Below are 24763 nucleotides of genomic sequence, written 5' to 3' on the forward strand. Positions count from 1 at the left end.
TGAAAACCCACCTAAAAGCGGGGATATCTCACTTGTGTCGACTGAAAATGACAACAAAGTTGCTCAGGGCTAAGGCAATCACAGCTCACCTGTTTTCTGAAGCTAGCCATGTCATTTTCAGTCGACAGTATTGACAAAATGGCTGCACCCGGAGAAAGCTGAAAACAGGTGGATTTCTCATATTACACAAACATAATATTAATCAGAATACCTTGTTTCAACTAGTGGGCCTGCATAGAACATACTCTAGAAAAAAATATGTGTGGGTTGACTTCCTTTTAATAAAGTATTTGCATAAGAAATTCAATCCTCTTCATTCATGTTAACGGTATTAAAATTTGATAAAACATTTTTTTGAAAAAATAAATAAAAGCGAACCATTCGGGTGATATTCTGAGAAATTATACCAGAATAAAAAAAATACACTAATAATAAAGATCTCTTAATTTTGTAAATTGTTAAGACACTGAAATCTTTAAACACTCAGCAACAACAGCCGATGACATATCTAAGTACTCAAGTTAAAGACAAGTTGTCATTACAGTACATATATACACTTTTTTTTTTTTTAATTAAAAAATACATACACTAGCAGGTACAATTATTGCTAACTATATTGAAACTGCATCCATCCATCAATTATCGATACCGCTTATCCTCACAAGGGTCGCGGAGCGTGCTGGAGCCTATCCCAGCTGTCTTCGGGCAGTAGGCGGGGGACACCCTGAATTGGTTGCCAGCCAATCGCAGGGCATACAAAGACAAACATCCGCACTCACAATCACACCTAGGGGCAATTTAGAGAGTCCAATCAACTTACCAGTGAGGCGGACGTGCTAACCAGCCGACCACCGTTCCACCTCATATTAAAACTCTTTTCATAATGAAAAAAATACAGTAACGTTAAAAAGTCTTTATGAAATTGTATATACTTTTTAGGCATTGAAATATTTGAATGTTCAACAGCATATTGGGTTATCTGTGTTGAGGTCGGATTTGCGTGTTGCTGAGTTGTGATGTTTCCGAGGTTCATGAATGCATCGTACGGCAAGCCAGTGGAGCAGTGGAGAAAGACGAGTGCGAGCAGTTGTCCTTGGATTAATAAAAACGTGATATTTAAACTATGTCTGACGGTGTTCCTGGAAGACGCTACAATATGATAAATCTCTCTATTTGAGTTTGACGTTTTTGCTCCCTCGTCTAAGAAACATTCACAGTCGGATGATGCCGTGCATATTAGACGTGTTACCTGCCGCCCATCTCATGTGGCAATGTCGGCACACAACTTTGGGATTTCTCAACGTACCTTTCCCAATCAGCGATTTTAACAGGAAAGCCAGAATGTTCCAAAACAGGAGATCGCAGTGTACGGGGGGACCTTCGAGGTCTGTCTCTTTAATACACCCACGTGTACTGTTACCCACGTGTACTGTTACACATATATATATATACAAAATATTTAATCCTGATTAAATATATATATACATTTTTTAGGGAGTCATTACTTTTTACTCAGCAGTGAAAGCAGAATCTTGTTATAACAGTACACTGGCGGAGGAATTGGAATAGAAACAACAGCCTATGGCTAAAACATTTTTCATAAAGTTGCACTGAAAACAATAACGGGCAATGTCACTGCACACGTAATTGCTCCAACAAACAAAACATTTGCAATGGGAAGAATCCATCAACCTTGTTTGGAGATGTAAAATACAATGTTTCAGCATCACTAGACTATGCTTCAAACACTTGTCAGGCTAGAAATATAGATCTCACGTCCGTCACCTGGAACAAATAAAATAAATGAATAAAACTATGGGGACATAAAGGACAATGGAAAAAAAATGGAGCAACATCATCCAACGGTGACAGACTGAATTCTGAGTCTTACACATCTGAGACTCCATTATCCCTGAAAATGGGAGGGAAGAAATTCATAAATATTCACCATCACCTGGAAGCTTAAGTATGACTTGTTCCTCAACAAGAAAGTGACACCATTAATATTAGGTATAAAACATCAGGGATGGATCTGGTTACATCTTTAGTTCTTTAAAGCAAAAAAGTTTGCGGTAAAAAAAGAACTCTAGCTGTGCCTTTGTGTTCAAGAAAATGATAAGACACGACGCAACGAAGGGTTTCCTAGAGCACAGCGTGAATTAATCTTAAATTAGATGGATGTGAGCATTTATGGGAGAATGGGCCTGACAGTTATTACTATTACAGCATGTCTGTTGGGTTCTTCAAGTCATTATTTCAGCCCAGAAGCCTGCAGCAGGCACTAGCCCAGAGCTCCTACAACTGTACTCTGCACAATGAGAAGCCCTGGAGGGAGGGAGCCAACACGCGCTGAGATCATTAACTTAAGCGCACTAAACCATTCACATTTTCATCCATCTGCATGAGTAGTCCAAATGAACCCAGCATGCTATACTGTGCTGGGAAAATTAAACCTTGCCTTTGATCACTGCTTCAAGGAGACACTCTTGCAAGACGCGTTTAACGCTTTCACTTCATTAGAATATGCACATGGCAAGGCAAGGCAAGGCAGTTTTATTTATATAGAACATTTCATACACAAGGCAACTCAATGTGCTTCACACAAGCAAAGACAACACCTGCATTTACAAACACAACACTTAACAACATTTCAAAAGCAAAGTAGAGAAAACAAAAGCAACCAACAAAACTACAACATTTAAGCAAATTTGCAGAGTAACTTTAAAAACATTTAAAAGTAAAGAAATTAAAGTGGGTTTCTAAAATATATCAAATAATTTAAAAAAAAGAAAGTAAATATTTTAAATTGTCTAGAGGACCTTAATCAAAGGTATAAGAAAAAGCAAAGTTTTTAACCTGGATTTAAAAGCATTTACACTCGGGGCTGACTTCACTTCTGTTGGCAGCTTATTCCATTCGTGTGCAGCGTAACAGCTAAATGCAGCTTCACCATGTTTACCTTGAACTCTCAGTTCCACTAATTAACCCAAGTCTGCAGATCTCAGAGCCCTACTGGGTTTATTATATTCAATCAGCATTTCATTCATGTAATCAGGACCCAAACCATTCAGTGATTTATAGACCAGTAGCAAAATGTTCAAATCTATTCTACACTTAATTGGGAGCCAGTGTAAATAAAGCCTTTACGACGGGAGTAATATGTTCCGATCTCTTTGTTCTGGTAAAAACCTAAGCTGCGGCTGTTTGATGCTCTTTTGAGGGAGACCAGTAAGAAGACCATTACAATAATCAAGTCTACTGGAGATGAAAGCATGGATAGGTTTCTCCTGGTCTGCTTGCAGCATGCAACCCTTCAGTCTGGATATATTTTTCAGCTGATAAAAGGCTGATTTAGTGATTGATTGTATATGATTGCTGAAAGTCAGGTGTGAGTCTATCAGTACCCCCAAGATTTCGGACTTGGTCTTTGGTTTCTAAAGACAGTGACTCCAGGTGTTTTCTAACAGCAATCCTCTTTTCTTTATTGACGAAAGCAATTACCTCTGTTTTGTTTTGGTTTAGCTGAAGGAAATTCTGATTCATTCAGTTGTTAATTTGCTCCAGATAGTGACACAATACGCTGATTGAACTGGTGTCGTTTGGGGACATTGATATATATAGCGGTGTGTCATAGGCATAACTGTGATAGGCAACATTAGTGTTCTGAAGCATTTGACCCAGAGGTAACATATACAGACTGAACAGAAGGGGCCCAAGGACTGACCCTTGAGGAACCCCACATGTCAAGGCCCTCCGATCTGATTCAAAACTTCCAATGGTCACAAAGTAACTTTTTCCTCTAAGTAAGACCTAAACCATTTTAGGACTGTTCCATTTAATCCCACCCAAGTTTCCAACCTGTTCAACAGTATGTTATGATCAATTGTATCAAATGCTGCACTGAGATCAAATAAGACTAGCACCGACAGCTTCCCTGCATCAGTGTTCAATCTTATGTAATTTACTACTTTGATAAGAGCTGTTTCTGTACCGTGATGAGGTCAGAATCCTGATTGGAATTTATCAAAAAGTCCGTTCGAGTTCAAGAATTGCAAGTATGTAATATGTAATGCAGGTTTATATGCAGCCTTAGAACGCCCTCCTTTGGTTGTTTGGGGTATTGTTTGCTGAGGTTAAAAAGGAAAGAGATACAGTATAATGTGTTAATAATTTCACACATATGTCGCTCCAAGGCGCACCCCAGGCCAAACTATGAAAAAAACTGCGACTTATAGTCCGGAAAATACGCTATGTTTTATTTCTATTGTTAAAACCTGTTAGTTTATTTGTTACACCAATATTTAACCATAAAAAAGACATTCCTGCCGTCTTTTAGCCCCCTGTGTCAACAGCCGACTCAATATTTTTAAGCCATTCATTTTCTATACCTCTGCTCCTTATACAGTACAAGTCGTTGGTCTAATCAAAATGTTATATTAGATGAAATATTATTAAGACCTGAAGGCACCTCCACAATCACTGTGCATACACTATTTATGTATCCTTAGGTGCAAAAAGGTCAAATATTTTATGACTGCAACTGCAATCAAGCTGGAGCTTACTGCTGTCCCGATGCTGTGTTTACTTCAAGTGGCAGTTAGCAGTGTATCATTTCTGTCACCTGTTATTGCTTTTTATTCCAGCTCCATAGTGCAGAGTGCCTGCATTTATTGCTGGTCATATGTCTTCACCTGTAGGCAGTTTTGTCCTACGTTATGCCTAATTCAAGAGAGTCATTATAGCAATTGTGCAAAAGGGGCGCAGTCAGTCAGTGATTTAGCTTACACAAAGTGCACCAGGGTCCCATTTGGTGCGGAAATGCCACGGCTACATGTTATGTAGACTGTAGTGAGGTTCTACAAGTTTTAACATGATACAAACACGGGCTACAAAAGCACGGAAATTAACAAGCAAATACACAAGTAGTTAGTTACGCACTTAGTGTCATGTTTTGCTCTGTGCTCTCTCTCTCTCTCTCTCTCTCTCTCTCTCTCGATTCTTCTGGTAAGGTTTTGTAATATAAAGTTTTTGCTCCTCGTCACTTTGACTGAGCGCTCTGTGTTTCGTGTTATTGGAGTTTTTGCAATCTCGTTTTGTTTTTCGGTTGTCAATTCTTCCCTGCCTTGTGCGAGCGTTTTGTGTTTCCTATTTTGATGTTCCCTGGCTTTGTTTTCGCTAGCGTCCTTTGTTCAAACTTTGTTGGTCATTTTTTGTAATCTGTAATTAAAGCTTTTTCTATTTCGACGATTTTGTCCTTTTCTGCGTTTTTGGGATCCACATTTTTCCTGTCCGCTTTTGTCAGACCTGACACTTAGAAAACGAGAGCAAAGCAGCACCAGGAGGCCTTATGTATTATTTTGCATTAAAACTGTAAGGGATAGCAGATTGACAATTAACAGTGTAAACTCATTTTTCAACAGATGTTCAAGCCTCTGTTGGTTCCAAAACGCCACTAGCCACTTTGTACGACTGCCGTTATCATTCAAGTCGGGATTTAAGCTCCTCCAGAGTGGGAGCGCAACCTCGGTGTGCGGTGACCATCCACAAAGCAGCCATTGGACGTGCAAACATTATCGCCGCTGTCTGTCTAGCTTCTAGTGGAAAGCATCCGTCTGGAGAAAGATGGCACTGCTGGCAGACTGTGACAGGGTACGATTCACTCTAGGCCTACCATGAGGGGAGATTTATGTACTCTTCAGTGGGGGGAGAGCTGACATTCATTTTAATTAGGCAGGCAAAATATTGTCTCTACGGCAAATATATATAACCTCGCTTGCCTTGTAACTCAACTTTTCCTCTTGATGTACGAGAGGAAAAAAAAAATAGTGCCTTGAGGTAGGATTGACCGCTGAGAAATGAGCCACCAATCAACTAAATATAACACTTCCAAATCCTGATGACATTACCGTGCTTTAGCTGTATGATTAACATTTAATTAACATTTACGTGGCATTTCACATCAGAGACACACAAAACAGAACAGGTTTCTTTGAATGTGAGGTCAACAACGGTGGGAGGGGTTTGTAGTGGATGCAGTGAGATATGTGGTCAAGAAAACCTGGACAAAGATGGGGTCTGGGGTTGGGGGTAATCATAATAGTAAACAGGGTACTTTAATGAGCATGTTATTGTGGGAGCTTTTCACTCTGCAAACATAATTAAGACCTGCAGGGGCCCTCGCGATCGCTGCGCATACAAACACACAAGTGTGTACACACACAACCAAGAACATACAACACACCACAATCTACACGGTATGTATCTGTCACCAGCCAATTAAAATCCAAAGGAGAGTCTCGTGGCCCAGAGGAGAAGCTGTACACCAACACCTTTAATAAACTCAGCCGCAAGCCATGTCACTGCATCCGTCCCCACATCTACCCGTGTGTCGAGCAACCATTCGATCTCAGCTATTTATGCATGGGGCAAAAAACAGGGGTGAAGAAAGTTCAAAGGGGATTTATGTATTTAGCTGGACTGAGCTTTGTTGATGGAATTAGATGACAATTCTTACGTCACCACTTAATAAATTGTTTCTTTTATAAATACAAATACTCGATGTACTGTACATAATGTTTAATTTTATATATTGTATGGCTTATCACTTATTATCTCGTCTCATTATAGTGCAAAAACTGAGTACCTTATTTTCCTATATTTTACTGTAAGCCGCTACTTTTTTCCTAGGTTTTGAACCATGTGGCTTATATAAAGGTGCAGCTATTCTGTGGATTTTTTTTCCACCGCTAGGGGCGGTCAAACCGGAATTACAATACAACACAACACAATTGCCATGAACAGGATGTGACTGCAGGTGGAGGAGTTCGACAGACAAAGGCGCTATGCACTAGCTTATGAATTAGGTGGTATGCGGAAGTACAGCAATAAAAAATGGACGTTAACTGACAATGGAGTGGCAGCAGGCAGTCGAATGATGATAAGTAATGTTTATTTTCTCTTGGTTCTGTTCCGTTTTAATCAGCAAAGTTGCTGCTCTGTTAAAAGGCGCTGTTAGGAAAGAATTTGTTCAGGTACATACATGTGTATTTACAGTTCAAAATCGTTCTCTAAATGCAGTAAATATCACATTTTTCAACATAGATAGGTGTGTTTTATATAAAGGTGCGGCTTATGTATGGGTTTTTTCATCCTTTGAAAAAAATAGAGTGGGCACGGCTTAAATAAAGGTGCAGCTTATAGTCCGGAAAATATTGTATTATGTATTAAAAATAGGCATTCTTCTTAATCTTGGATCTAGCTCCATAAACTTGTGATCATGGATATAATCAATCAATTTTTGATGGTCAATAACTTTGTACATGTGGTTCACACGCCTGACTTCAGTGCAAGCGGCATGGGTTCAACTCTCACTCAGATTTACTGCCGACCAGTCCAGGACATGTCATTCAGGAGCATACTTTGTTACAGTTGGCTTATGCATTTCAAAATGAAGAAGCTCTCATGCGCTGTCAGACTTTTTTCTAATTTCCTTGCATGCCTATTTCACTTACACACAACACTACAAAAAAACATTTTGCTGATATAATTTTTGGGATACTTGCCTTGGAGCCTAATATCTGCAGCAACACATCCGCCAGTTTTCTGACACTGATTCATTGCACAAATCACTCTCAATTATATTAAAATTATGTTCTGTTGCCACCGTAACAGCTGACTTGGAGTTTGTCATTTATAATCAAACCAGACTGAAATTGAGGGGGACACCCTTTTTGCTATTCAGCGCACAAAGTGAAAAAAGCTCCGGTATTCTGTCTATTGATAGTTTTCTTTGTGTTGTAATGATGCTTTAAGGAGCAACCAAATGATGGAGAAGTTTCTCACAGTCCCATTCGTTGTCTGTGTAGTAGCATATAAGAGATGACTTTAAAAGGTCACATAATAATGGTTGGACTTCCTTTGACGCCCAGCAATCGACTGTGCCAATCCTCAAATACAGTCAGGGTTAAAGGTGAATATATGATGTGCTTGACAGGCACATTCATTAATGCTTGCTGCTCAAATGAAGAACCCATTTGACATGCATCAAAAGCTGTCACCATCCTCTTTCAGTCACACAAGTTTGGTGTCAAAGAAGAGCTTGAGAGAGCTGTCAATTACGCTTTGAGGAAGGAACTTAGTGCTTGCTAGTCACTCAAGCGCAAAAGACAGAAATGCAATAGGGTGGACCTTTGCAATAGAGGTCAAACAACATGACATCAACTTGAATTTGGCATCGAATTGAAAGCAAAATAAGCAGTAACTCAAAAAAAATGAAGGCGAAGCACAACAAAACTGTTCAGCTTTAGTTGATCACCTCCCCTAAGAGTATGATTGATTAAAACCGCAAAAGGAAAATGCTAATGAAGATAATAAAACTAAAAAAGCAAAGTGTTACTCAACAAAGGTAAGTGATCACTACACAAATATTGTTTTTTACGTTTTAATCTGGACAAGATGTATAACAACCTTTTGTACTTACAACAATTAACTATGCTTAAGTATTAATTAAAACAAATGGAATTGGAGCTGTGCAACAGATCAATTTCCATTATTTCTTAAGGAGAAAAATCCAAACAACAGTTACATTCTTTCTGCCCCTGTGCACTGTTAGCTACAATTTCGTCCTACAGGCACTCATTCCCTGTGTCAGGATTTTGGATGATAGCAGCCAACTCCTCACCCCTTGGAAAATTGTTTTTTGGCAAAAAGACAAAAAGGAACAGGCCAAGAGTACCTCTTGCCACCGTATAACATTGATCCAGGGTTCCATTAGTGATGAGCTAATGTGTGTCATCATGAGCAAGACAGACAGAAATAAGCCCCATCCTTTTGAATAGGACCACATGCAGTGCGACTCGATTGCGTGTCGTAATTGATACGCAGCATCAAGCACTTGCAGAGACAGGGCAATTGGACAGAAGCGTCAGAATGCTAGCGGTGACACATTCTCACACTAAGTGCAGCACGTGTATCTTATACTTTGACATGGAAGGATAAAATATTTCATATTTGTCTATGCCTAGAAAGAGCTGATTGGTGAAGACATGCAAACATGAGCAGGCCAGAAACAGAACAGGAAAAACATGAACCAAAATTGTGAAAACAAAACAAGGGAAATCATCTGAAACTAATCATTACTTACTGTATGAAAAACAGGAAAACAGTCCTGCATGAAAACTACAACAATTCAGTCAGATGTAATCATACTATATGCTTAGCTATATGAGAGGGTAAAAAATATGTTTGGGTAGACCCCCCTTTAATAATAGCATCAAATGATATAGCATTTGTTTATGTATTCTTCTGCACAGTGAACCTTTTCTATTTTATTTCAAATAAAATGATATGCTCTTCTATTCTGATGGTGTCATGTGTCATCTTCCAAACAGCTTATCCTGTACAGGGTCGCGGGGAGGTGCTGGAGTCTATCCCAGCGGACGATGGGCGAAAGGCAGACTACACCCGGAACTGGTCGCCAGCCAGTCGCAGGGCACACACACACAGACACCGTCACTGAGCGGTGTACCACTACACCATCAGGGCCCCTATTCTGATGGTATATACAGTAATATTTTGAGCTGTTCCTCACAATTGGTGGAGATTTATTGTACATTTTAGCCTTTCTTTTTTAGTTGTACCTAGATTCAAAGCGACGCAACACAAACAATTCAAAAATAATAGAGCCAGCAGCCAAGACTCAGAACCATTATGAAGGCAATTGGACTTTGATCGAATTGCCTGGGAATAGAAACACTATGTGAATTGCCAGAATCTATGATACCTTTTCAAGAATACAATAGCAAAACATAGATTGTATCAAGGTTTAAAAACATGTCCACCAGGCCTTGATTGGTATTTGAAGAGATAGTAGTGGCAATCAGACCCAGTCCAGTGCCAAATTATAAAAGGGTTTCAAGCAGCGCCAAGTGCTGTTGTCTGCCCTGAAGGCACACCTCAGCTCAGTACCTATTAAACCTAAAAAAAAAAATAATAAAAAATAAAATAAGTGGGGGGCATGTCACATCTGTGACAGCTTTGTCACAGCACAGGGACATGGGGAATGTCCCATCACACTTCTCAAGGTAGCTGAGTGACACATGACGCTTTTTACAGTCAGTTGACGCCGTGCAAGCTTTTTCGCCAAAACTCAACGTGAACGTGAGTGAGATTTCAGGCATCACTCTTGTCATCTCCAGGAGAGAGCGCTTAGCTTGCTCTTATCAATCATCAACACCCAAGGCAGACTGTGGATTACCATTACAACACATGCACACAACAGCACAAACACTCCACTGCCACACAAGGCACAAATGATTCACACAACCTAAACACTGCATCTCTAAGCTCATCAAATGTCCAGGCCTGAGAAGGTCACAGTGGTCAACTAAAATGTGTTGGGATAACATCTTTTCTGCTCACCCAAACAACCACAATTTACCAAGATATACGGCATGATATTCTGTGGCGATAACTCGCTCTGCTTTCTGACATAGTGTGTAGTCATTGGACACCTCATTATTTCAACTTGCACAATCTATGAGATCCAATACAAAGATTGTTCCAAAGCTTCTTCTGTTCAAATAACGAAAACGACTACTGTTCAACTCCAGTCCTGTTTACATCAGTCTGTCAGTTGCATGCAAACTGCCAGACACTGCACGTTTTTTTCACTGCAGATCGATTTGCTGGATGCGGTGGATCACTACAACAGATAGATCCAATGCAAGTAGACACTAACAGTAAAATCAATTCCTTTCCATACACATTTGGATTTTTCACTGAAGCTTCATGTGAAGTCTTCCTTGGCTCACAGTCCCAACGAACTGAGTCACTAACAAACACAATTACAAATTTGGTGCCACCAAAGGTTTCCTCTTCTTTTGGATATTCTTATAAGAAAGTTTTGAGTGCATACATTAAGCACAAAGAAACTCCTCTAATACAGGGATACCCATTTTATCGTTTCCATCCACAGGTCAATCGAATAAGTAATGAGGGTAAATGGCAAGGCTTAAAGGAATATAGATATTAGCCTACCATCAATCCTCACTACATACATTTTCCATTTGATTGACATACAGGACAACCAGTCTAAAATCTTTTTTGACACACGGGTCAGTACACATGCAGCAGGTGCAACAACAGCAGCAGCTGCAAAATTCAAAGAAGCTATAGAGTTGCCCCCCAGTTAGCCTGATTCATTTATACTGAACTTAAAAAAGGGATTAAAAATGAGTGACGAACACGACCAAGCAAGAAGCCAAAAATCTACCACTTCCATGTGAAATAGGAGGACTTTTTTTCCCTAAAATGTCATATTGAAGTGCGTCAGCAAATGTACCATTGCTATTTCGAGCAGGGGAAATGTGAATCAGGGCGGCACGGTGGTCAACCGGTTAGCACGTCCGCCTCACAGTTCAGAGGTCGTGGGTTTGATCCCGGCTCCGGCCTCCCTGTGTGGAGTTTGCATGTTCTGCCCGTGCCTGCGTGGGTTTTCTCCGGGTACTCCGGTTTCATCCCACATTCCCAAAACATGCATGGTACGTTGATTGGACTCTCTAAATTGCCCCTAAGTGTGATTGTGAGTGCGGATGTTTGTTTGTCCCTGTGTGCCCTGCGATTGGCTGGCAACCAGTTCAGGGTGTCCCCCGCCTACTGCCCGAAGACAGCTGGGATAAGCTCCAGCATGCCCGCAACTCTTGTGAGGATAAGCGGTATAGATAATGGATGGATGGATGCATGGATGCATGGATGGATGGATGGATGGGGAAATGTGAATCAGAATTTTCGGACTGCTCATAAAAGGCAGCTTCCCTGTGAAAAGTGAGCTGGGAAAGAGAAAGGTGAAAGAACTAAAACGCCAGTTGTCATATTAGAGCCAGTTGCTATATTCATGTACTACCCTTTCGGGGAGATACCGACATTGATTTACTTGCATAAAGAATTACTACACTGCTTCATATTAACTCGTCTGGAGTGGAGGGTGAGATTTTGGCACTGCATGCTGACAATGACATTCAGCTCAAGTTCAGGGCTCATGGACAGTTTTGGAACTAACTCACAGTGGACAAGCACCCCAACTTCAGGAAAATGTGCTCCCTCCTTGACTGCATCATTCAGCTGCACTTATTCTTACGACTCAGCATTTTCCGACATGAAGATTATTAATCTATTAATTAACATTTTTAAACAGTAAAGTTTACATTTATATTTGTTTGAAATTGCCCCACTGAAGATGTTTCTAGACAAAAAAACTTGGTTTTCTGCTATGCACAATGTGGATATAAGAAATCAAAACTGTTGATTAGATTTAAAAGATAAATATATAAATAAACAGTAAAAAAAAAAAAAAAAAAAAAAAAAAGGAAGCCAATTGGTTTGCCAGTTGTTTGCTATTAAGTGAAATCTCTAAAGTAAAAATATAGTTTATCCGAATACACGATTATTTGATACAACTTTCAGTGGGATAATGGAATATTGAAATATGCAATAGCTGCAGCTTTACATTCAACATCCCTGTTTTATTGTCGTCTTTTTTTGGGGCGGGGGGTCGTTTTATAAAAAGTTTTATTGTTCCTAAGAAAAAAAAAAGTTATTTCGAGCCTTGATACTACTCTAACATGAATGATGATCATTTGGAGGGGTGCTTAAGGATTGTTATCAGCAGCTGCTGTCTGGGCTATTCATCCCTGTCTGATACAATTTAGTGCAATTGATCAGATTAGGGTACTGACATAAAATGCACAGAGCTCTATTGTGCATCATGGGATAAATCAAGTTATGCAATCATATAAAGAAGACAATATATTTACAAATAAACATGTTTTGCATCTTTGCAGTAGGTCGACAATTTATTTTTACTTAATTTTATAAGTAGCTTCCAAGATAAAAAAGTGTCATCACCCTTAATTTAATAGATTTATGAAAATGAGACATGTACACAATTCGCGGCAATCTGCTAATTAGGACGTTTTGGATCGCTGGTAGGAAAAAAAAATAATAATGAAGCCTGTAGCAAAAACATGCGACTCAAATTTATGCAGCTAATTTCATTAGCCGTCAGCACACAGTGAGACACCAATGGCTGATCAATTGGCTTACCTCTATATTGATATATACGTAAATGAATTACTAATGTAACCTGTCAAGTGAGGCAAAGTTTTGTTGAAATTATTTTCAGATTGAATGTCCTCAAGTGTGTGTCATACATGCAGTATAATTACATCCCTCTTACCATTGTCTCTCGGCCAATTGGAGCAGAGAAGACATACTCCAGCTGGAAGACAATCGCTATGGCTTGGTGATTGATCAGCCTGAGCTCCAAGTTGCTGCGAAGGCCCAGCGTCTGGGGGGCCGATGATGCTGCCGAGCTGAGGAGATAACCACACCCACACACAGGCACAAAATGAAGGGTTGCCAACAAAACAAACATGATCACCCGATCACGCACAACCGTTGAACTAAATAACAAGAAGCCCCTTCATTTAATGCAGCTCAATTTATTTAAGGCACATAAATCAATGCACTGAAGGATTAACACTTGTTTGCTCAGTGTGCACTGGGAAAGAAGTGACAGTCTGCATGAGTACTATTTTCCATTCACAGTTTGCATACTCCATAGGCCAGAGCTAAATGTGAGGTGGGGTCAAGCAAAGTTTGCCTTTTTCACTACATAAAACCCAGAATGTTAGCTGATCTCATTTTTTTTTCTGTAGTGGTTTCTCATTCTCTAATATTTGGAATCAGCAAATTACCAGTATGACTAATGAGATCAACTTTATGGATTATCAGTATATACTATCATTAGGACAATACTGCCTCATTTACATAAGATTGCTGCTACTAAATTATTATGTGAATACTAGTGGTGGGAGCCAATTAAAAAACAAATCTGAGGATTAGATGTTAATTAATCACATTCAAATTAAATAAAACATTACCGGTAATGACTAATGAGAACTGCATTATCCATGACTACTATTATTAGGACAATACTTCCTCATTCACATTAAATAGGTGCTAATAAACTATCATGTGACTACTAATGGTAGTATTCAATTTAAAAATAGTCTGAGGATTAGGTAATCACATTCAAACTGAATGAAAATCCAAATATTTGGCACGAAAAGCTATGTTGAAAAAAAAAAAAATAGGCATTTTGGTCCACACAGTGGACATTTTGACTGTTGCCTACCATCTTGCCTAACCACATTGAGGTTAACATACCTCAACGTGATTGAACAAGATTAATTTCTTGTTACCATCAAGCCCCCAAAGACTCAAAAATCCCTCCCTTTTATATCAGTGCTTTGTATTTTTCTCAACTATAAGGCCTTCAACAATGCCGAAAATTCGAAGGAAGCGATATGAGCACATACCAACCTAACAGTCTTACACATGCTTGTACAATAATTAGACTGACAAAGAAATCATATCAGTTATCTTGTGTAAAAGTCTTGCTCACCTGTCCTTGGTCTGACTACTCTGTTTGGAGCTGCCGTCCACTCGCCCTTTGACCCCTGATAGGGGCTCCAGCACCATTATCTGAGGTGGATCAATGAAACACCAGCCATTGTGCACCCCTACATGAAGCCTTCGTTCCTGGATGACAACCGTCTTCAGTGAGGTTTCTTGGCTTGACTGTTGCTGAAAAATATATAGCGAAAGTAGACGGTGACTAACAATCAAATAAATACATCCTCTGTTCAGCGTCTTCTCATTTGAGGATGTTCATGCATTGGACTAATTTCCAACAATATGAGCATCACTGCAAAACTTCCTGTACAAAAATGGCAAATCAACATGTGACATGCTCTCAGTACAATTACAGTTCATTCTAATGTCAAATAAGAATTTGCTCTGGGACGCTAGCGACCTCCTCCAGGAAATGATAAAATTAGAGAACATTTTCCAAGGTCAAACTGTAGCTGTCATGAAAGTTTTATTAACACTTATAGTCAGCTGGGATAGGCTCCTTGACCCTAACAAGGACAAACGCTATAGAAAATGGCTTGTAATACAATGCAAAACTGAGGCTACAGTATGTGCTTTTTATATACTTGTTCACATTACAAATAATAATGTGATTCCTAATGTGAACGCAACGAGTGGGTGATGGGACCCGCGTGCATGTGCACAAAGTATGACATCAGGTGACGAGTGCAAATGGAAAGATGACATGTTGCACTGTGTTTATTGAAGTAAATAACCGTCTTTCTACCCTTAAAGTCTGGAGCACTGTTGTGTCTTTCTACCCTTAAAGCCCGAAGAGCATATACATCATTTTCTTTTCTTTTTTTCAAAATTATTGTTCTCTTAACCAATGACATGCATCAGAATATACACATGATGGTGTCGTGAGCCCGCAGAGGATGTTCTGGAATTCTTTCGAGTCATAATGGCCGAGGCCATTCATCGCGGGAGCTTTGAAATGAGTAACGACAGTGATATAGACGATGCGCTTGTGGACTTTGAACCAGTAGAACCAGTCGAACGTGATATATGGTGAAGATATATGTTTGTAGACAATGACAATATCGACGTCTTTGTAATAAAATAAAGGATGATAATTACCACTTGATTTTGAAATTAAAAATAGTGCTTCGCTTACACTGAGACTTTATTTTTACATCTTCGATTGAAACAGTAAAGATTAATAATGTCGGGCCTGTGTGCAAGCCACATGTCTAAGGTCTCAAAATCTTTTGGAATTATGTTTCTGTCCGCCACAGGGGCTGAGATATTAATTATTTTGTAGGTGATGAATTTCTGGGAAAACTTCAGGTTTTCAAGGGTAATTCCAAAGACGACCTTAGGTTTTGGGGAGCTGTTGAGCCAGGCGCTTTAGGCTTTAATGGGTTAACGGAGACGTCTACTAACTGTTACTCAAAACAACTTTGCAGCTTCACGGACTATGTCAATGTGTGCAGATAAGTGTTGATACTGCAGACATATCGCATACCTATCTGATATATAGCCGCATACGAAAAAGGCCCAGGTCAGATTTGGAAAAAATCGGAATTGCACTGTACACAATGCATGAAAAAATCAGATTCATGTCGCATATGGGCAAAAAAAATCAGAATTGAGCTGCAATGTGAACAGAGTCCAAGGCTAGGTTAACACCGCAGGTCTTATTGCTCAATTTGGATTTGTTGAAAAAAAAAAATCAGATTTTTTTTGTGTAAATGTTCATATTAGATTATAAATTCAACCTCTGTCTGTCTGGTGTGTAAACACATGCGTCGCCAAACTGACCCAAATGCACAGAATAAGAGACGACGTCACTCACAACATAGTATTTACAGAATTAAATATGCTACAGGCATTTCTACAGTGAATCGATTCGGTAGGAGGTGGAAATGCAGTATTTGGGGGTAATGATGAGGCGAGGCTTTTCAATCTCATTTCATGGAGGCGTCACTAAAGATGACGTTATGTCTATTGACTCAGTTAACGAAAGAGGATTTTGAGAAAAACAGCTTTTTTCCTCCATCGAACCTACGAGCATAACATCCAACAAGAATCCGCTCAAAAAATTATCTTGCGGTACCCCCAAAACCTCATGCAGATGAGCTGTAAGAAAAACATAACAATCTCCCCTTTTTTCTTTTTTTAGTGTTGCATTAACATAAATACAGGTGTCTTACAGAACATACAGCGAGACAAAAGCACAGTATAGTTTAAATTAACATTCAACAAGAGTAACATTCAAAGTTTAAGTTTGCAAACCCCTTCGCTGAGGGCTCTCAAAAGGCCAAGTGCTGATGCCCCCATTTTGGTTAAGCAGTTGCCAAGTTGTTCTTTGGTAGCTGACCAGACCATTTGGTGAATAGTCCCAGAAAGCATCAGCTCTTTCATATTGCTTATCTCAAGACACAGTCTCTTTTCCATAACAGACTTAGTAGACTTTTACTGCATCGGGAAGAGATTGATTGTCTGTTACACACACAATGGGTAGACTTTTGCATGAACATTTACCAGTTGTGATTTCTGAGTACAGTGTTGCAGGAAAAACTGCACTGTCAATCCCATTTGCAAGAGCTAACGTCTCCCCTGCTAAAGTACTCTCAACTCAACTCTCCTGATATGCTTCGACTGCCACGATATCGGTGAGAATTTTCTATTTTCACCCATGAGCATGATGAAATGTCCATCCACCATCACCATCAGCATCAGAGAGGTTCCCCATGTCGGAATTACTGAACACTACAAGTTTTAGGGAGCTGTTTTCTTCCAGGCACTGAAATCTCAACTCACTGATTTAGGTTTCTTAATGAGCTTGTTTGCACGACGTAGAGTTTGAACCGTTGCATGTTTAGTGTTTAGATGCCAAGATAAAAACATCACACATTATATCTGGTCTGCTCTGCTTTGCTCCCCACAGAATTTGCCCTTCCAAATCTTTGATTTGAGTTTGTCCACTTCATTGTCAGTAAGTGGTGCTTCACATTGTGTCGCTCTGGTGGAATCTATGGGGATAGTTTGCAAATTTTTAATGTATGTCTTTTGTTGTAATTGTATCTCATCCTGCACAGAATGTACTTCCATTCCTATGTAAGTGAAGTTGTTGTTCTCTTCCCTGTCAACCTGCAAAGCAGCTTTCAACTGTGGGATGACTTTTGAGGTAAATGTATCTGTGCCCCCCAAATAAAGTCATATACATGGGATGCAAGGATTCCTGACATCTGACCACAGTAGTCTAACCAGTAAAACACAGATGATCTATTTTTGATACAGTGGCTCCCAACTGTTGCATGCAGTCTCTGACTCTATTGTACCAGTACAAAGACACACCTGTCAGGCCATGGACACATGTATTTATCTTCCACACAGTTCCTTTGTTTTGTGCCTCCTGAGGAGGACGGATGTAAATGTCCCCTGTTAGTGTCTTGTCTTGTAAAAAGGCGTCTTTAATGTCAGCTTTCACTTGTTTTGACATGACAGCCATGATCCTCTTCAAAGACACTGTAGCACATGTAGGTGAGTCTTTGGAAAGGTCCTTGGTATTCATCTCTTCAAAACCTACTACTCGTGCCTTTTGGTACAACACCAGCAGCAATTTCCTTCAGTGCGCACACCCACCTTGTTGAGATGCATTTATGACCTTCATCTGTGACTTCATCAAAGACATTGTTTTTTTTTCTAACTTAATATTTCCTCATGTTTAGCTGGAAGAAAAATGTCCTTATGCACTACTAACACATCATCCTCATTGTTAGTACATGCTTCCACCTGCTCTGACGGAAATACATGTATGTACACTGTCCATTGCTCCAAGATTGGCTGATCCTGTTGTGCCACCATCTTCTTCAGGCTGGCAGAACTGCAAGTTGTAACAGTATTTTTTTTCTTGCTCTGCTCAGGGCAGTTCCAGTATAACGTTGAGCACTTTGTCTGTCTTTGTATGTAACCACTTGGCCAGTTTTCATCTTAAGCCCTTTCAACTAGTCTGTTGCGGCATCTGAGACTGGTCGAAACTGCCTCCTGCATTCGGCTCTGATTCATGTGAGAGTTCTTCATTATCATCAGCATTTTGAGGTCCATTGTTCATTTGTGTCACTTTCTCATTGTCACTTTCACATTCGGTGAGATCTGCTGTTGTTGCCGTAGCTGGTGAATTTTCAACAGTGTCCATTTTTTGTTCTGTCTATGTCCACCACCTCTTTGGTTGATAGATCATCCACTTTTCTCAGTCTGGTGTGATGCACCCGCACATATGCTCCACCGTGTCTCTCAAATACCACAGACCCATTTTGGCCTATCACAACCCGTGGTCCTTTCCACTCATTACACCCTCTTTTAGTAGACTTTGTCTCCTGTGTCATACCTGTCATCAACTGGCCGTAGTTGTTTGCACAGGGCACTTTTGATTCTCTGAGCATTCGGCCTCTGTAAACGCTTTTCTCATTGCATGTAGAGTTGGGATGTGCTGATCTACCCAGGAGCTCACATTTGTTTCCAAGGGCAGGTTTGGATTCTAGCCAAACACTAGTTGGTGTAAGGACTATACCAGTGTGCGTTGTGCATGGAGTTCTTTGCCATTAGTGCCCAATCAAGTGCAGTCTTCCAATCACAGTTGTTGTCCTTTTTAACTTTCAGTAACATTTCAGTGAGAGTTTGATTATACCTTCCCAAAAGGCCATTACCCCATGGGCTGTAGGCTGCAGTAGTCTTGATCTCAATATTGAACTTTTCAGCCATGTCTTTTATTTCTTCATTATTGAATTCACCTCCATTGTCACTGAACAGTCTGCACGGAGGGCCATGTGATCCAACAGTGAATAAACTGCCTCACGATATCTTTGGATTTCTTTGTGGTGACGATGCTCCCTGCACTGAAGCGAGTGAAGTGGTCAATAGCATGTAGATACCACACATTTGTCTCAAGTTCATGCAGATCAATAGCCAGTTTCATTGTAAGTTGAAGCCATGGGAAGGCCTACAACTGGTTTGTGCTTTAGTCTACTGCATCAGCTGCACGTTTCACAGTTCTTAACAACATTCTTGAGAATTACCTTGCTTTCTTTATCTTGAGTGCCCGAGCTGGTCAATAGCTTCTGTAACCTTTCTTCTGATGAATGTCCAGTATCTTCTCCTTTTCTTTGACACTCATGTTATTTTTAACAATGAGAATCTCATCTTCGCCCTTTGTCTGGGCCTCACTTGCTTTCTCTTTATCCTGACCAGTGTCTCTTAAGTTTACACAATAATGCCTTTAAAATGTTAACTGGCCTTGTAAACATTGTTGCCTTGTCATGCGCGTCCAATACAGCACTTGCTCTCTTCAGTGAGGCCTTGCTCAAAAGAATTGATACATTTGCTGGAACAACCTCCGTTTCTATTTTGTACCTGGTCTGCCCTATTTTAGCTGGTACGGTCACTTTTCTTGTGAAGTACTTTGCCATTACCAAATTTAAATGGCCTTGCACTTGCTTCAGCCACTATTTTGTGCAGCTCAGTCTGTGACAGTCCATTGGTGTAATGTTCAAGCCATTTCTCACCACACACTGTTCTTGTGCAGGATGTGTCAATCACTGCTGACCATAAAGCAGGGGTGTCAAACTCCGGTTCTCGGGGGCTGCCCTCCTGGATGTCTTAGAGGTTTCCTCCTGTAACACAGTGGATTTGAACGATCGGGATCGGGATCAGGTGACCCAAATCCATATTTTTGTGCCTCATATTTTGTCAGTTTGACACTTTCTCTTCTGTGTGGACAGTCCTTTGCCCAGTGAAACATACTCTGACAAACAGACTCTGACATCTCGTTCTTCTGCCACGTTTCTCAATAGGATTAGTATCTTGCGTCGCGGTTTGAGATTTGCCTTCACTTTCAAATGGATATCTCGTGTGATAGGCGTATTCACTGTCTGCACTCATCTGCTGAAGCTTTTTTCTTCCAACGAACACTTATGAGCAAAACATCCAACAAGAATCCGCTCAAAACAATCTCGTGGTACCCCCAAAAAAATCACACACATGCACTGGAAGAAAAACTAAATTTAACAGTCATTGCCGCACGAAAAAAATGAACCGCTCTGAGCCGTAGCTGAATTACTTCTATCACCATAAATGTCCACTTTATGCTTCATGTTTCAAGTGGGATTGAATTAAGGTCAAATATAAAGTCAATACTGTTACCCAAAACAACTTTGCAGATTCGATCTCTCCGCTGCCAGCACTCAACCTCAGCCCACGAGGAGCACATTTTGGGTTTCAGATGACGTCAATGTCGGATATATGCGGCCTGCGGTAGTATTGCAAAAAAATCAGATACATATTCGATCTAGCACCACATATGAATGTGGCCCAGGTTGCATTTGAAAAAAATTGAATTGAGCCAGTCGACCACCGTGCGGGCGGCACAGTGCGGGCTGCACGGTGGCCGACTGGTTAGCACATCCGCCTCACAGTTCACAGGTCTGCCCTCCCTGTGTGGAGTTTGCATGTGCTGCCCGTGCCTGCGTGGGTTTTCTCCGGGTACTTCGGTTTCCTCCCACATTCCAAAAACATGCATGGTAAGTTGATTGGACTCTCTAAATTGCCCCTAGGTGTGATTGTGACTGCGTATGTTTGTCTCTGTGTGCCCTGCGATTGGCTGGCAACCAATTCAGGGTGTCCTCCGCCTACTGCCCGAAGACAGCTGGGATAGGCTACTCCACGCCCGCGACCCTTGTGAGGATAAGCGATATCGATAATGGATGGAATTGAGCCGTTCAGACTGTCATAAAGAAATCAGATACAGGTCGCATATGGCCCAAAAAATCGCATTTGCCTGCGATGGGAACCTAGCCTAAGTTACCTAACATCCAAAATTTGAGGTATACTCAGTCATGCATGCCGTGTCATTTATTGAAAAAAATGTTAAATAAATACAGTTAAATAAACACAAAGACAAAGCCAAACAAGCCTTTAGTTAGAGGTCTCCGATGTGCATGTGACCTCATATCTGAGGGCGGATCAAATTATAAAATTACTTTAGGTCCCAGTGTAACATTGTTTGTAGGAAATCACATGAGAAGTTGCAAGAATTTCAATATAATACTTAAAGGGGAATTAGTCATTTGCGCAAAAATCTGGTGTGATTATTTCTAAAAGACTGTGTGTACTTTTTTTCAGGAAGAGTACATTGGATATGTTTGAAAAGTTGGATCTGTTGTATAAATGTTGACATCCCACCTCAACAGCAATACACACCATTTGAGCTAGACCTCACAAAGCAAGGAATAAACATGTGTGTGTGCGTGGGTGTGGGTGTGTGTGTGTGTGTGTGTGTGTATGGGGATGTGTGCACATGTGTGCATGCGCGTGCATGGCAGACAAGGTGAACTCTAGCAAAATTTGCATCTAACAAAATGCTTAAAGACCAAGTGTGAAGTAAACTTAGCCAACCATCTTTTGAGTAATACCAACGGCTAAAACTATTTTAAGCATACTTTCGTTTCCCAGATTCATAATTACACCCATAGCAATGCGCTTAACAACGAAAATGCAAATGTTCGTCAATCTCCCAAAATCTTCGGCGAGTGACGTCACTTGAAGAGATCGAGTCGCCAGGAAGCCATTGTACTGCATTGTTGATTGTCCCGTTAACTGCTCTTTGCTGCTGTTTTCGAGTTTTTCGTCGAAACGCCTCAGCGCTGTGTGCCAATGCATTGTTCACATTCGGGCCAACAGTTGTTTCAGTGGCCAAAAGATAAGAATGGACCAGTTTCGTTCTTGCAAAGCCAATGGATTTCACCCCGGTGTTACGGATCAAGTGGCTTCCACATCAACTGGCTCCCGATTCCAGCTGGGGCCGTTCAGGCAATGCCAGTCCAGTAATTTTGTTTTTCCTGTCTGCAGATTTGTCACAAGCAACATTGAAACTGCTCAATTGCATACCTGTTTAATTCTGCAAAAAGACACAAAATGTCTCGTTTACAACTCCCGACTAGCTGCAAGAAATCCTAAACTTGGTAAAAATTTAAAATATAAAGGTAGAGAACGATATTTGAACCTGTGACACAAAGGGGAAAAAAGCAACAGCACAATCGGAGCAAACACTCTACCCACTACGTAATGAGCTAGCATGACTGTTGATGAATGAACATGCCACGTCCTCTTGGAAAACTGCCAATCTTACAATAAATTCACTTGCATTTTATGATTTAACAAATATATCTTAGTTGTGCTTACTAGTGCGATCACAATGTGTCAAATGAAATAAGGCTAATTTTCCAATGTGGGACACCAACCCACTATGACGTGTTTTCTCAGCGCTACCACAATAAATGGACCAAGTAAGTTATCTCATCATGTGTAATTTACAGCACGGCACGACATCAACTTTAATAACGTTAATAAGTTTAATAAATTGAATAAGCATTTAGTTTATCATTATTTCTAATCTGAGTCTCGTCTCCAACCCTAACCCTAACCCATGTTCGATTGTTCGGGCACAACACTTTCCTCATCCTGAGCATCTCGTACGTGTATGGTCCAACAACTTCTTCTTCCTCCAACTCATCAAACATCTGGATCGCCTCAGATAAATTTGAAATATTGCTTTCCGAGTCGATTTCTGACTGGCTTTGTACACTTTGCAAGTTGCGCACTGCCGACATCTTCTTGACGTGCCGTTTCAGTTCCGGGTTGTCGCTCACCATGATCTCATTTCGGAAAAACTATTACTTTATCGTATATACGAAATAGAAATTATTTTTTTCATGCTTTATTTCTTGTATGATGTTTAATTACTTTCCTTACACTTCATTTGGCATTTTCTGAAATTACTTCACACTTGAGCTTTAACATAAGAGAAATGTTGTGTGCAAGTAGAGACCCTGACTGTACCTCCTCTGTTTCCAAACAAATTTTCACAGACTGAATGTCACCTTTCACCCCAGAGTATCGAGCCACACTGAGCACCCCTTCTACTTCACCTTCTACTTCTCTACACTTCTGTCTCTTCCCTTTCAACACATGTTCTACTCCTACACTCTACCTGTACCGTTCTTTCCTTGCCATTAGCTCTTCCCGTCTCTCTTGCTTCTCCAGACTTCTCCGTATCCACCCACATCTTCTCCAATCAAATTAACATTTCAAATCTGCTTTGCTTTTTGCCCCCCTGCGTCTCTTCCAAGAAGCAACAGCAAAGTCTTATTTGCATTGTTAGTGTACAAACAACATAAAACACTGCTTGTTTTCTTGAGACTTACAGATCCACTATGACAGTTTCCATTATTCCTCCCTCTGTTTACCACTAAGCATCCTTGGCTTGTTATCGCTTCTCATCGTCTTACTAATAAGCAACAGTTGAGTGTACCATATTGTTGTTCTTTGGGGACACTGGATTTGGTTCTCCTGTCATAACCTCAACTTCATTTAACTTCTTCCGTTAACACCTCTTATCTCGAGTTCTATGGCGGTGGGAGAGATTCAGGCAATCAAAATGGATATGCCATGGTTTCATAATGAATACCCAGCAGACTTTGTCAAAAGGGCCACTGCATTGCGTTTTGTTAGAGTTGTCTTTTCATTTTGTTATATGATACGGTGACTCACCAGCTCAGTGATACACAGAATGTATGGTTGTTTAAACCATGGCAGCTCTCATTTGGCATTGGGGGTGTTACGTAACCATCTTCCAGCTGGATCACATAGGGTAGGCTCCATCCAATTAATGTTTTTCACCTACGCCAAGTGCCAGAGGTAAGATGACAGGAGAGTATAGGATATATTTCAACACAAAATAGCTCAGCTGAACATACTCGCCAACAGAGGTGCTAATCAGCTCAGGAAAACAATGGTAGACGAACAACTTACAACTCCCTAGGCATACGCTACACAGGTATTAGGGAAACAAATTTAGGACGCCACAGCAAAGCATTCAAAAACAAAAACGAATCCTCCCAGAACTCACGCCAGAAATGTGGCTGAGACAGTGTTGAAAATCAAAATGATTGGGGCATTTTATTTTTAAAAATTCTAACATGATTCAAGATAGTTTGAATATTTTTTCCACTTATTTTGTATCCATTGTTGAGTGACCATTTACAAATCTTGATTCATTTTACCATAAAATCATTTTGTGTTCATTTTTGTAACTGTCAACTGTATTTATCATTTATTCTCAATTAAGTATGAAACAATTACCAGGAGAAAGATTGCCCAGCTTTAGTTATCTCAATTGTAAAATGGATACAAAGTCCTAATTAACTAAAACAAAAAAACAGGCAACTGAGGCACTTAAAGTCATTCTGAATTAAAAGGCCTTTATTTT

The 24763-nt window shown here is 40.2% G+C and overlaps 1 protein-coding gene across 5 annotated transcripts in view; it reads right to left on the reverse strand.

Moving 5' to 3' along the window:
- Positions 1-24763, reverse strand: part of nphp4 (nephronophthisis 4) — a 182771-nt gene that overhangs the window by 93032 nt on the left and 64976 nt on the right. For 4 of the 5 annotated variants that reach the window (XM_086049388.1, XM_086049379.1, XM_086049397.1 and 1 more), the window contains 2 exons: positions 14465-14646; positions 13235-13370 (listed from right to left, as the gene is read on the reverse strand). In XM_086049388.1, coding sequence (XP_085905514.1) covers positions 13235-13370; positions 14465-14646 — 318 coding nt within the window. Of the gene's footprint in view, positions 1-13234; positions 13371-14464; positions 14647-16731; positions 16853-24763 lie in introns of those variants that run through there. The other variant, XM_086049415.1, reaches the window with a different exon arrangement.

The sequence above is a fragment of the Filicampus tigris genome, chromosome 1 (genome assembly GCF_054856515.1).
Source record: "Filicampus tigris isolate MCC_2025a chromosome 1, RoL_Ftig_1.0, whole genome shotgun sequence".
NCBI classification, from domain to species: domain Eukaryota; kingdom Metazoa; phylum Chordata; class Actinopteri; order Syngnathiformes; family Syngnathidae; genus Filicampus; species Filicampus tigris.